Raw genomic sequence first — 12,598 nt, 5'->3', positions numbered from 1 at the left:
CCATAGCCAGTCACATTTTGAATGTCTGGAGATAGAGTCTCCATAAGATTTCTGGGCAACCTGTTCCAGCGTTCAGTCACCCTTAGAGTAAGCAAGTATTCCCTTGTGTTTAAATGGAATTTCTTGGTTTTCAATTCAAGCAAATGTGCCTTGTGCTTGCTTTCGTTGGCTACTGCTGTCCGATTCTGTCTTCTTTCCATACTCCCAGAACATATAAACATTAACAAGGTCCTTCCTGAGCCTTCTCTTCTCCAGGCTAAGCAATCCCAGTTTTCTCAGTCTCCTCTTGGGTCAGATGCTCTGGTCCCTTAATCATCTCTCTGGCTGTTTGCTGGACTCACTTCAGTAAGTCATGTTTGTGCTGTGCTGGGAAGTCCAGCAGTGGATCCAGTGCTCCAGTGCTGAACAGAGGAGAAGAATCACCCCTTTGATCTGCAGTTCCCAGTGCAGCTCAGGAAGCTATTGGCCTTTCTTGTCACTGGGGACACACTGCTAGCTTATGCTCACCAGGATCCACTTCTGCAAAGCCACTTTCCAGCCTGCGCTGGTGCATGAGGTTGTTCCCTCCCCACAGACAGCACTTTGCATTTCCTTTTGTTGAATTTCATGTGGTTCCTGTTGGCCCAAATTTCCAGCCTGTCAAGGCCCCTCTCAGTGGCACCCCAACTGTCCTGTGTATTAATTGCCTCTCCTAGTCTTCATAGAAGCTTGTTGACGGTGCAGTTGGTCCCATTTTCCAGGTCATTAATGAAGACAGAAAACATTAGAGGTGTACCCCTAGTGATTGGCCTCTGGCTGGACTTTGTACCACTGATGATAATCCTCTGAGCCTGGCAGTTCAGCCAGTTTTCTCTGCACAGTTCACCTCACTGTCCACTTACAGTCTGTACTTGCATCAGTTTGTCATCAGTTAAGCATGATTTTAGTATGAAGAGGTTCCAGACGTGGTGTTCCCCCATCTATCCCTAAAGATGACTGACTTTTCTGTTACCTTGCTAAAATGCTTTCTAAAATTAGATTCTTAACATGTAGGCCACTGATAGAAATTTAATAAAGCTACTACTAATTAACATCTAATACATATTGGTTATGCTGAAGTGGATCTTACTGCTGCCAGGCAGGCTGTAGTACAGGATCTGCAAATGAGTATGGGTTTGTGAAATACAGTGTATTGTATAGAAAGGTCTGGAGATCAGTCCCTATTCTGCCACAGAATGATGGCAGAATCAATTCCCATCTGAATTTGCCACAGGTGCCTCTGCTGACCCAGTAGCTATTTTTAGTATTCCTGATAAATCCGCCAGTTAATGTCATCTTTAGCTCACTTATTTTCATGTCTCTGAAGAAGGAAGCCGATACTTGGTATTTCTTTTCACATGAATCTTTGAATCTCAGGCAACTTATTGTAGGAATTTGTACCACGTTGTATGAATATATTTTGTAATGAATCTGGGCTTGAGTGAGTCTGCCTTTTTCAGTCTTGCATTGCGGTGATATAAAATACCTGCTTGGCAACAGCTCTGGGAGTTAATAAAGTTTCTGTGGTAAACTACGAGAGGCCTGAGAATCTCAGACTAAAGTTATTGCACCAGTAACTCAGAAAGCAATTCCTAAAACTCCTGGCACATTTATCCAGAGGGTTAGTGGTAGCACAGAAATGGAAATCATTGTTGAGAGCCACTGTGTTCTTGGAATTAAAATCCATCAGTCTTCTGAAGCTGAGAAAAACAATTTTCATGACATACAGATACTTTTATGTTTCATAATCAAAATTAATCTAGGGTGGGTTTTGATTCTATTTGTAGGGAAATTTGTATCCTCTAATCCTTATAATATACCTAACTTGAGATGACATCAAAAGAAGTAACACGCAGAGAAGCTAGGCATTTAAAATACTCTCAATGCTTTATTCTATTTAATTTCAGCAAAAGCAGATTTATCTCTTGGGGGAGTGGGATAGAAAAAGAGTGAGGATGCCAACATTCTCAAGTGAGAGCCTCAAGCACAGAAGTTGGAAGATGAGATGTGGAAATGAAAATTACTGTAAACAAAAAAGGAAATTTAGCACTCTATATCCACTCTTCTTGCTGGAAAAGGAGGGACAAAGACATCTAGTAAATCATTAAAAAGCAGCATTTGCTTTTTTGAGTTGCAAGTTGAACTGCTGTAGCTGTCAGCAGGGTCCTTATGCAGCCCTTGCTCAGGAGTTTTCTCTGGCTCCTTAACATACCTGTTGGCAGCTTCCTTGCCTACTGGGGATTTTGTCCAGTTCATTGGAGCATAATGAATGACAACGTTGTGTCCGTGACAAGATAAACAGTGTGTCTGCCTCTGGAACAAAGAAAAGTCTCCTAACTGGTCACAGCGTAGAGCCTGTATTGGGACTGATCCACGCTTGTAGCAGGCACAAGGATGGTTGGTTGGTTGGTGCAAACATCATACACACATTGTTTGATTTCCTTTCAGAAGTGCCTCTTAAGTTTGTAACATCCAAATTTTGGCGTACTTCTGGAGAAGAAGATTCTTGTTGTGGATGCCAGATAAACTGTGTAGTTTCTTTTGCTCAGAACATCAGTTCCAGTGGGTTCCCTTCCCCAAGAAAAACTTGTTCGTGTTCACAGACCACGGACAAGCATAAACACATACACTGAGGGGTGATGGGACTTCTTGATGAGAAATATTTTTGTAAGAGTAACAAAAAATGTGGGAGTTCGTGTAAAAGCAATGAAAAATTTCTGACAACCAGAAATAGTTACAGTCTTCCTCAAAAATGCTTAATAATGGTGTTTATAAACAACTTAAGGAAACATAATAAGTTTTCGTTCTCATCTTTTGAAAGTTGCAGCTGGAGCTGTAAAGAGTGTTTCCTAATGGGCTTTGTTAGACTCCTGTTGGCTTGTTTGACTCCAGCTGACCACTTAGAGTATGCTACAGGGAGATCTTTTTTCCTTGCTGCTGTGTTTTTCCTGTAACAGAATAGAAATGTGAAAAAGTGAATTAGTAGTGACTGACTGACTTTACAGAATCTCTTGTCTGTGTTCATGTTTATGGTCAGTGAGCAGGCGCTGAATAAACTGGAGTGAAACAGGTGATAGGATCCATGTTGCTGCTGAAGTAATATGTGTCTCTTGGGAAGCAGCCCTTCACAAATGACATCAAGTGGTTTTACTGGCAGCCTTGTGCCTAAGGATGAAAGGGAAAATGGACTAGACTATGTTATCTTATAAGTATTTAATTTCTAAAAGTTTTCCTTGCAGATCAGAATTCCAGTATACTTGGGAAAAAATAGGTACTTTTATTTTTACTGTCTACCTTTGGACTTGTCTTGCTGGATACAGAAGTGGAATCAGAAGGTGGTGGGAGGGTCTAGGAATAGTTCTTATGGTGTCTGGCGCAGGTTATTTCAAGCAAAGCAGCAGACCCAGCTGATCAGAGGGGAGAAGGTGGACATGAAAGACAGCCAGGCCTTGATGGCTTCTAACATCTCAGAGAATAAATTGAGTTCAAATAGGCTTTTTGTTCTCATTTACTCTTGGCAACAAGCAGACTAAGTGGAAACACTCTCTGAGTGTGGATGTTAGTCTCCAGAGCTGCTAATCCAGTTTCTTGATTTACTTGCTGGGACTTTCTGTTGTTTGGGAGAGAGGGAAGAAGGAAAACGGAGGCAGGAAGTAAGAGGAAGAGAAATGGCATGTTTTAGTTGTAGTGCTTCATGCATATGTAGACTTTCCAGCCACCTGAATTAGAAACAAAGCATGTTACCTCAGCCACTGCTGCACAGCTGAGAATTACAGCTATTGTACACCCCTGGAGACTGTCTTACTGCCTGAGTGACTAAGAGATTTTGCCAGTGAGAGTCAGGAGTGATATTTAGAGGGGACGTGCATGTGTGCTACAGATTTCACAGCTTGCTTTGCACAGAAAGTTAGGTGCCTTTTAAACAACAGGCAAGCATCTGTGAGAAATCTGGGTGGACAGAAGTGTGATAGAACAGAACAATAAGCTACTGTTTAGCTGGGTTTCCACATCTTAACTGGCTGGAAATCTTGGTGCTTAGAAGCTTGCTTTTGCAAAATCCACGGGAAGGAAAGGCCCTGACCATGGGGCGCTATGAGGGAAGTGAGGACTGGGGTAGGAGGCACAGTATGAGTAGCCATATGTGGAGCTACTCCTTTGGGGGTTTGGTCCTTGTAAAGTAGCCTTTCTTACGGCTCTTATCCTTTGTTCTTTCCTCTCTCTGTATGATGAGACCAGATGGGTGTTACTTCAAAGGAGAGTTGGACACCTAGAGAAGCCGTTTCGGATCTCACTGGAGTATATTGCTGCTGGGAACAAGAGCGTAGCAGCTGTGGATTCCTTTGCGATGAAGAACTGCAGTTCAGGTAACAGTGTATTTGATTGCTTCTGGCTCATAATCTTTTGATGTCTTTTTGGAGAGGAGGATAAAAAATAAAGTAGGGTCCCTTCCAAGGTAGTTTTGGGTTTTTTGGGGGTTTTTTGTTTTGTTTTGTTTTGTTTTTTTTAGAAAGCCTTAGAATTTTCCTTTGAGAAGTTAAGAACAAGTCTGGCAGAGCTAGGGGTGGGGGGGATATGTTTCCATTTGGACAGAATTTCTATGAAAATTTAATTTCAGGAGAAACGGAGTATTCATCCTGGCTTGCCTATCCTGACAACTTCGCTTTTCTGTAGCAGAAAGTGGAACAGATCAGGGGTTTTCCTAGACAGACATCTTGCGAGCCATTGTTTTTATTTTCATGGTTACAAATTTCAGGATTGTTTTTTAAACAACTGTGGAAAACTTGATTTTAAAAAGTATGGCTTTCTTTGGCAATATTCCAAAGCAGTTATTGCTGAGTAACCCCTAATAGCTGAATGTAATGTGTGGAGTTTTAATAATGGACAACCTTAATGGGGGTTACTTTTTTAAATACAAGCTCTGTTATCAATCCAAGTATGTAAATTTAGTGCTCCATGCCAGAAGCAGCTGCATATTAGTTCTACCAGTTTTATGGACCCTGTGAATCATACTGAAATCTTTAGGTGGCATGTCAGTGAAGAATATTACTACTTATAGCTCTTAACACATTACTTTTTGTCCATTTTATTTATTTGGAGTACTGCTGACTTGGACTGCCTGTCCTTCTTCTCAACCTGTCTAGGACAGGGAAATGTGCTGGAGAACATACATTATTTTGGTCATTTATGTTGCTCTCCACAAAAGCCAGTTGTATTAAGGGATTTATTGCACTGTTTGTACGTAAAGGTGCTCTCGAGGCTCCGGAAAGGAACAGCCTGACATTGTGCTGAAAGCACAGGGCATGTTCAGACTGAACACACCTGCTCTGCTGCTGTTGTACAGGCAGAACTCGTCCACATCTGCAGTGCTTTGGGAATTCATTGCAACAGACTATGGGCACATGAACCCTTCTCTTGGGAGCACTTGAAGGGGAACCGTAGGTGACAGACTGCGAACTCATATCCACACCAAGCACTGCTCTGCCGATGACGGATGTCAGGGGCTGAGGCAATTAAGACACATTGTGAGGAAAAGAAGGAACAAATCTCCCATTTTGTCTACAGATTTGTAGCAAATGGCTACTCCTCTGCTCTGTTTAGAGGACATGGTGTATGAATAATACCACCGGAAAATAAAACCACTTGTTCTTTTTTTTTCAGTTGGTTTAGACCACTAAGCCTTTTGCACACGCCTGAAGATGTGGTACTGTGTCCTTTTACAAGAAAAAAAGGTGGTGATGAGCAGCCAAGGGTGGCACCCTAGGCTTGGAGAAAATAGAGAAAGTAATAAGAAAAGATTAATCTAAATCTAATTTTTCTGCAGCTGTTAGAAGCCTTTGGGCAGCTTAGCTACTTGGATACCTTAACGTCACTGAAGCACATAAAACATGGGTGAATTTGGGAAAGAAACATCTGAGAAACAGTAACATGCCTTCAGCCTCATTTTTCTAAGCCTTTTGAAGGCCATATATGCAATTTAAAAATAAATTAAGGTGTACAGACAATCATAGGAAATTAGGCTCCCTTTTCCATAGGCATATTTGGGTTACATATAGAATCATGGAATCACAGAAAGTGCTGGGTTGGAAGGGACTCCTCAGGAACATTGAGTCCAACTCCTATCCCTGCACAGGACACCTGAAGGGTCACACCATGTACCTGAAAGTGTTGTCCAAATGCTTCTTGACCTCTGTCAGGATTGGTGCTGGGGCCACTTCTCTGGGGAGCCTATTCCAGTGCCCAACCACCCTCAGGGTGAAGAACAACAAAGGCTTGAGGTTGGAATCTGCTTTTGCCCATTGGTAATTCCATTTTTTTTTGAGTTCTTTGATCGTAGAAAAGATTTTGCATAGAAAAAAATTATTGCATTTGAACCGAAAAAATAACAGTCTATATGGGATTGAATGGGGAATTAAAATTAAAAACTTAAATAGATTCAGATGCTGATCAAATTCTGAATTTTTAAAAATTCTAGATTTAAAAATTCTAGATTCATATCCCATCTAATTAAAAATAGTTGAGTGGAAACGTAAGTCTGTCATTGCAGTGTCTCTAATTGTGCCCCACATTTCCCTTTCTTCAGTCAACATTGCAGCAGATTAGAAAATCAGTGACTTGTCGCTTGAATATCTTCACATTTCCCAATTTCCATTAGAAAGGGAGAGCTCTTACAGTTTTTCTCAACCATAGAGTTAGAATCCAATCAGAAAGCCCCAACAGTCAATAGAAAGACTACCTGTACTTCTATAGATTTTGGCTCAGGACAACTAACAGGTAGCATTGCCCATCATCCTACAGCCAATTGAGTTTCAATTACTGACTTAAATGTGAAGCAAATCGTGTTTGTCAGTGTGTAAAACCTAAGCTATTGATTGCCTAATTTTGTTTCTTACAACTTACTATTTAAATAAGTGCAGCAGCCAAAGCACAAAAAAAATAAATTTACAAATTGCAAAGAAGTAATATATTAATTTAATAACATCAATTAAGAATTTGTTCCTTCTACATGTAAAGTAATTGGTACAGTGGCATTTTATAGTTGATGGTAATTTCTAGTAATAAAAATAGAGTTCATTTCCTAAGTAATGTATTGACTTATTTATGATATTTAATGGGTTTCTTACTGATTTTTTATTGCAGTTGTTAATTAATTAATTTGCTAACTTATTTTCAAAAGTCTTAATTAAAGTACTTAATAGTAGGTACAAGTAAATGACAAGACATTGTTTTACTTAGCAATGTTCGATTTACCAATTCTAAGTAAATTTTTACGTAAGGGGCGTGGAGACCAAATGCTTCTGAAACGTGTTAAAGGTTTAATGATGCTCCAAGGCTGTTAAAAGCAGTTATTTCAGACACTCAGCCTGTCCAAGAGGAAGCACTTAGCTTTCAAGTTTTCAAGCTCAGTAAGCAACATAAAAAGCATTTATATTGGAGAGGGGAGAGACTGTGTGTTGTTGATTAAGTTAATGCTTCTGTCCACTCAGCAATAGCTTTTTTCAATAGATACTGAAAGTACGCAGAAATACACTCATTACCTTCAGAGCTGTAGGCAGTCAGTTTTGTAATGATCTCATGGTTATAATAATGCAAATTTCTGAAAATTGAAGTTAAGGTTGTACTAAAGGCAAAATCCTTGATGTAAAGCAGAGGACCTCTCAAGAAAGGAAAAATTTTGAAGGCCAGAAGATGATTTTACTGAAAGTAGAGATAGCAAGGAAAGAGTAAGGATATGGACTTGCAACGTGTGTGAAGAAATACGACTGACTGCCACACAGAATTTTTCATGATTCCCTTTTATAAATAGTCTAGCAACAGATTTATGAATCAACTGCAGGAGATCAATAAGGGCTTTCTCCAAACACGATTGCTTCTGTATCTGAATCATTACTAAAGTGATGGTTTTGTGTATTCAGACAAAACCCGAATATGTATCATTTCAGTTTTCCCACGTATGCTCACTTTTTGCAGTTTGTCTTATAAATTAATTTCATGACAGGATGTTGTGGTTAACTGAACTTAATGAAATACCAGTGAGCCCCTTTTCAAAATGAGTTCCTGATGCTTCCTACTGGAAAATTGCCTAGATGAGTTAACCTCTTCCAAACAGAAGACTGAGATTACATCAGTGTGTGTGATAGAATCACAGAACAGCCCAGGTTGAAGGAACCTCCAAAGAGAATCTGGTCCAACTTTTTGTGTGAAAGGAAGTCTAGGTGAGGTTATTTAGAACCCTGACCAGCTGCATCTTAAAAACCTCCGGTGATGGGGACTCTACCACATCCCTGGGGAGGTTGTTCTGGCAGCTGCTTCTTCTCATGGTAAAAAAAAATTAAATGTGTTTCAAATTGAAGTGCCACGTGACACACAGCTAATTTAGATGTTAATAGTTAATTAACTTAAAAATTTTTTGTATAACATTTAAGTAATTTTCACTTGAGTAAAACTGCAAGATATTTACAGAAATTTATGAAACAGCTAGCTGAATTGTGACAATATTTTATTATATATTATTTGTTTAGTTGCAATTATGGGATAGGGGAAAGAAGATATGCACCTTCAGTGGAATCAACCATGTCATCTTGTATGGTCTTGAGATCCACCCCGTACAGAAATTCAGATGAACAGCACAATGAGCACAGTCAGTAATGTGTTGTTGTTATAAAACTGAAAAATAGACAGGATTAAAAAAAGAAAAGTATTCATCATTTCAAAAGTAGTTGTCTCTACTTGAGGTTTAGGACCAACATTTACCATAATATTTACTTGGCCTATCCAGGTAACTTCTGTGTAAAGGAAGCTGGAGAATTTCCTTTGACATTAATGCCACAGTTAAAGAGCTTACCAAGCCAGAGGAAAGGTTCAGAGTTAATTGAAATCAATGGGAATTATTAAGTATGTTTGGATTAAGTTTCTTCATTTAAAAAAAAAAAAATCAGGCAGATTGGATGCATTTTCCATGGAGTGGCCTGTGCTATTTATACAGTTCAACTGAGCTGGTTTTCCTGAGGGTCTAATTTCACTAAGTAGGCATTTGGAAAAGCCTTACTATTTTAAGAATATTTGCTTCCAAGTGCTTTGGCAACCACCTTCCTACCCATTCACCTCTGCTCCCCCATGAGGTATGACTGATTATTCTGACTTCAGCCTGTGTGCCAAAAACTATCTCTAACCTGCTAGTGTTTTAATCCTGTAGGGATCTTGTCTTGGAGAAAAAACTGCTTTACAGATGAGTGTGGTGGCTGCAGTAAAGTTAAATCATTTTAAAGTCATTCCAAAGTGAAAGTTATTTCACTTGTGGTTTGTGCCAATTTAAGTAAAATAAATTTAATGAACTTGTTATGGGGCTTATCTTTGTTTTCACTTTCATCTTTTTAAATTAAGTTATAGTAATGCTAGGAATAAAAAAAAATTAAGCAAATTTAGTTTTAATATTACTTCTAGAAAAGGCACAGTAACTCAATTAGTGGTAGAGTAGCTTCTTGCAGTAATGAATTAATGATTATGCATTTCTGCTGCTGACTGTGAACACCTACTTCTTGCACAGCCAGATTTAGACAGTGAGGGTTATGTTAAATAATTTAATCTATTTAGAACAGTAGTGTGCTTAACAAATAGATAGCGGGGGGAAACAAACCTGAATATCTAAAGCATTTGGTTTTCACAGGTCTGTCATGCCAGTTTGTTTGTGAATGGGACCTATTGTTCTTTTGTTTTATTTAGTAATCAACTGACCATATATTTGGGTTTTTACGATACAGAGGAGGGAGCTATAAAGAAATGTTTTAGATGGTGTAATAATGCACTTAAAACTGGTCTTTAAAATAGATGCTTCCATAGAGAAGGTGGAATGGCTGGAATCTGCCAGAGCAGCTCCAAATGAGTGTGTTTCTTAGGCAAAGTTACTGTTTTACCTGAGTAAGCAGGTTCCTCTACTCTAATTCATAAAAGGTTAGGTGACTTGGGTTAAGAAACAGAATTGAGAAATCTCAGCCTTTAAAATCCAAAGATTTAATAATCCAAAGGGAAGGACCTGCTCATAAGAGGTACTAGGAACTGCTTGAGAGACAGTGCAAATGTTGGCACTTGTGGGTCTTAAGTACTTTTTAACACCTTGAAGAATTGGCCAATACATTATCTTTTTAATGCTGTATATGATTTTTATCCTGACCTTCTCCCTTAATTAAGGCTTATTTTAACAGGGGAGCCATTGATTCAGTGAAAGAAAATGAACTCTGTAATCTGCTTTCCCCAAATTGAACTTATTTTTATTACTATTAATTGCTGCCACTTAGTTCTTGTGATGTTTTAACTGCTTGGATTTATTAAAACAATCATAAGATTTGCTATTATCACTTCAGAAATGGGAAGGACAATGATGATTTACAGATGACCCAATGATTTTAAACCAGTATTACTCCAGATTCAAAGATTTATGCAATCTGACTCTACTGTGTAAGCGGATGACAGTCCCACTCTCCCTTTACTCTCCATAATAAACTCATACTTTTTCAAAAGACTGCTGGTCTGTAACAGATCTGCATGCAGATCCTTGATTTTTGCAAAAACAAAGTTGGGGTAGTTTTGCTCTGAATTTTGTTTTATATCCAGGAAGTTCTTTATTAGCTGTAGGAAAAGGTTTTCTGATTTAAATAGTACTGAGATTTGAAGTTGTTTAGACCTGGATGTTGAACTCCATTCATGTTTGTGAAGGAATACCATGGTAGTCCTTTATGAAGAAGTGACAGACAGTGGGGAAGCTTAGAAAGTCAGAACAGAAAAGGGAGATGATCAAGCAAAAAGGATAGAGTCAGACTGTGTGAGCAGAAGAATAGAATCATAAAATCACTGAATGACTTGAGTTGGAAGGGACCTTAAAGATCATCTAGTTCCAACCCCCCTGCCATGGACAGGGACATCTTCCACTAGGTCAGGTTGCTCAGAGCTCCATCCAACCTGACCTTGAAAAATTCCAGGGATGGGACATTCACAACTTCTCTGGGCAACCTGTTCCAGTGTCTCAGCATCCTCACAGTAAAAAATTTCTTCCTAATATCTAATCTGAACCTATTCTCTTTCAGTCTGAAGCCATTCCCCCTTGTCCTGTCACTACATGCTCTTGTGAATAGTCTCTGTCCATCTTTCTTGTAGGCTCCCCACAGGTAACAGAGAGAGGGAGAGATGAGGAAAGAAGAGATGGTGATAAACCAGTAATGCTGAAAATAAATGACAGGATGTCAGGCAGGACTAATTGGTTTAGATAGTGGAAATGATTAAAAAGTTTGACCAGTTAGAAAGTGATGGGAATAAACATTTACAATCCAATTCATTAACTAGAGCAATCAAACTTAATCAGATAGCCACTCAATCAACCAGACTGAACTAACTAGATGGATAATCTGTTGAACTGGCAAAGAAACCAAGTAAAGGACATTCAATGAATTGTCAAAATTGAATTAAATGCACAAGAATTAATCAATTAACATTTAAAATTTTCCAAAGCAAAGATAAATATGTGGGATGTTCAGGTGGAAACTAGTCCCTTTTTGTGGCACATCTCACCAGAGCCATTGATGAGCAAAATAGGTTTTGAAAGATGAGGAACAAGAATGAGGAGAAGATGACACAATAAGGAAAGAAGATATTCTGTGTTTGCGTGAAAATGAAATAATGTCAGCAGCAAGAACCTTCGTTTTTTTTAAAGCCTGCCTAAATGTCATGCATACCAACACTGGTTTCTGAGGTACCACTGCTCTGTAGCAGTGCGCTGTATGTAAGATTGATAAAAAGGTGTAATTCCTTCTCCTTCTTCACCACAGGGAAGAGTTCTTTACATTTTGGCTCAGGACATTTCTATAGCTCAGGGCTTATTTTAAGTGCTCAAGCTCAGCTTGGTTTCTGTGTCTGAGGTTTCATTGCAAATCTGCCCCAGTTGTGCCCTAAGACCCTGTTCAGCTCTTCTCTTCTCTTGTCCAAAACCTCACGCTTTCTGCCTCAGGGAGCCCAGCTTGCTTTGTCCTGCTGTGCTGTTTCTACAGGTCTACTGCAGCCAGCTTGCTTAGCAAAACAATTGCTACATGAAACCACGGACATTGTTTTACAATTCTGCACTATATCCGGTATGGGAGAGGTGTGGCACATTGGTGATGGGTACCGTGAAGTAGATGCACTTAAACAGAACAACTGAAACCAAAATGCCTCGACCTTGTAATTCCAAATCAAATCCATAATCCAGAAACAGAAATGACAACTGACTAAACCTAACATCCAGATTTTCCCCTAAAATATTTAAGAATCTGTAAAGGGGGGAAAAAAGTTTTTTGAAAAGCAGTTTCGCCAAATTAAAGACCTTTATGTTGTATTTGAAAACTCACAACCAGTGGCTGCACATCAGAATGTCAGTCAGGATCATTAAAACCGTGTGTTGCAATTCTTTTACTTTGAAGATGTGAAAAATATGGGGAAAAGAGGAACTTTCAAAAGCTGCCAAGTGACTTAGGAGCACAAATTAATGGGAACCACACTCCTTAGTCCCCTAGGAGTTTTCAAAAATGCCATCATTAATGGACTGCGCTGAGGCATG

At 39.1% G+C, this 12,598-nt stretch overlaps 1 protein-coding gene across 1 annotated transcript in view; it reads left to right on the top strand.

Moving 5' to 3' along the window:
- Positions 1–12,598, top strand: part of ALK (ALK receptor tyrosine kinase) — a 317,575-nt gene that overhangs the window by 202,177 nt on the left and 102,800 nt on the right. The window contains 1 exon segment of the mRNA XM_064648001.1: positions 4,255–4,382. Coding sequence (XP_064504071.1) covers positions 4,255–4,382 — 128 coding nt within the window.

The sequence above is a fragment of the Pseudopipra pipra genome, chromosome 3 (assembly GCF_036250125.1).
Source record: "Pseudopipra pipra isolate bDixPip1 chromosome 3, bDixPip1.hap1, whole genome shotgun sequence".
NCBI lineage: Eukaryota > Metazoa > Chordata > Aves > Passeriformes > Pipridae > Pseudopipra > Pseudopipra pipra.
Note: the sequence above shows the minus strand (reverse complement) of the source record. Positions and strands in the feature narration are given on the sequence as shown.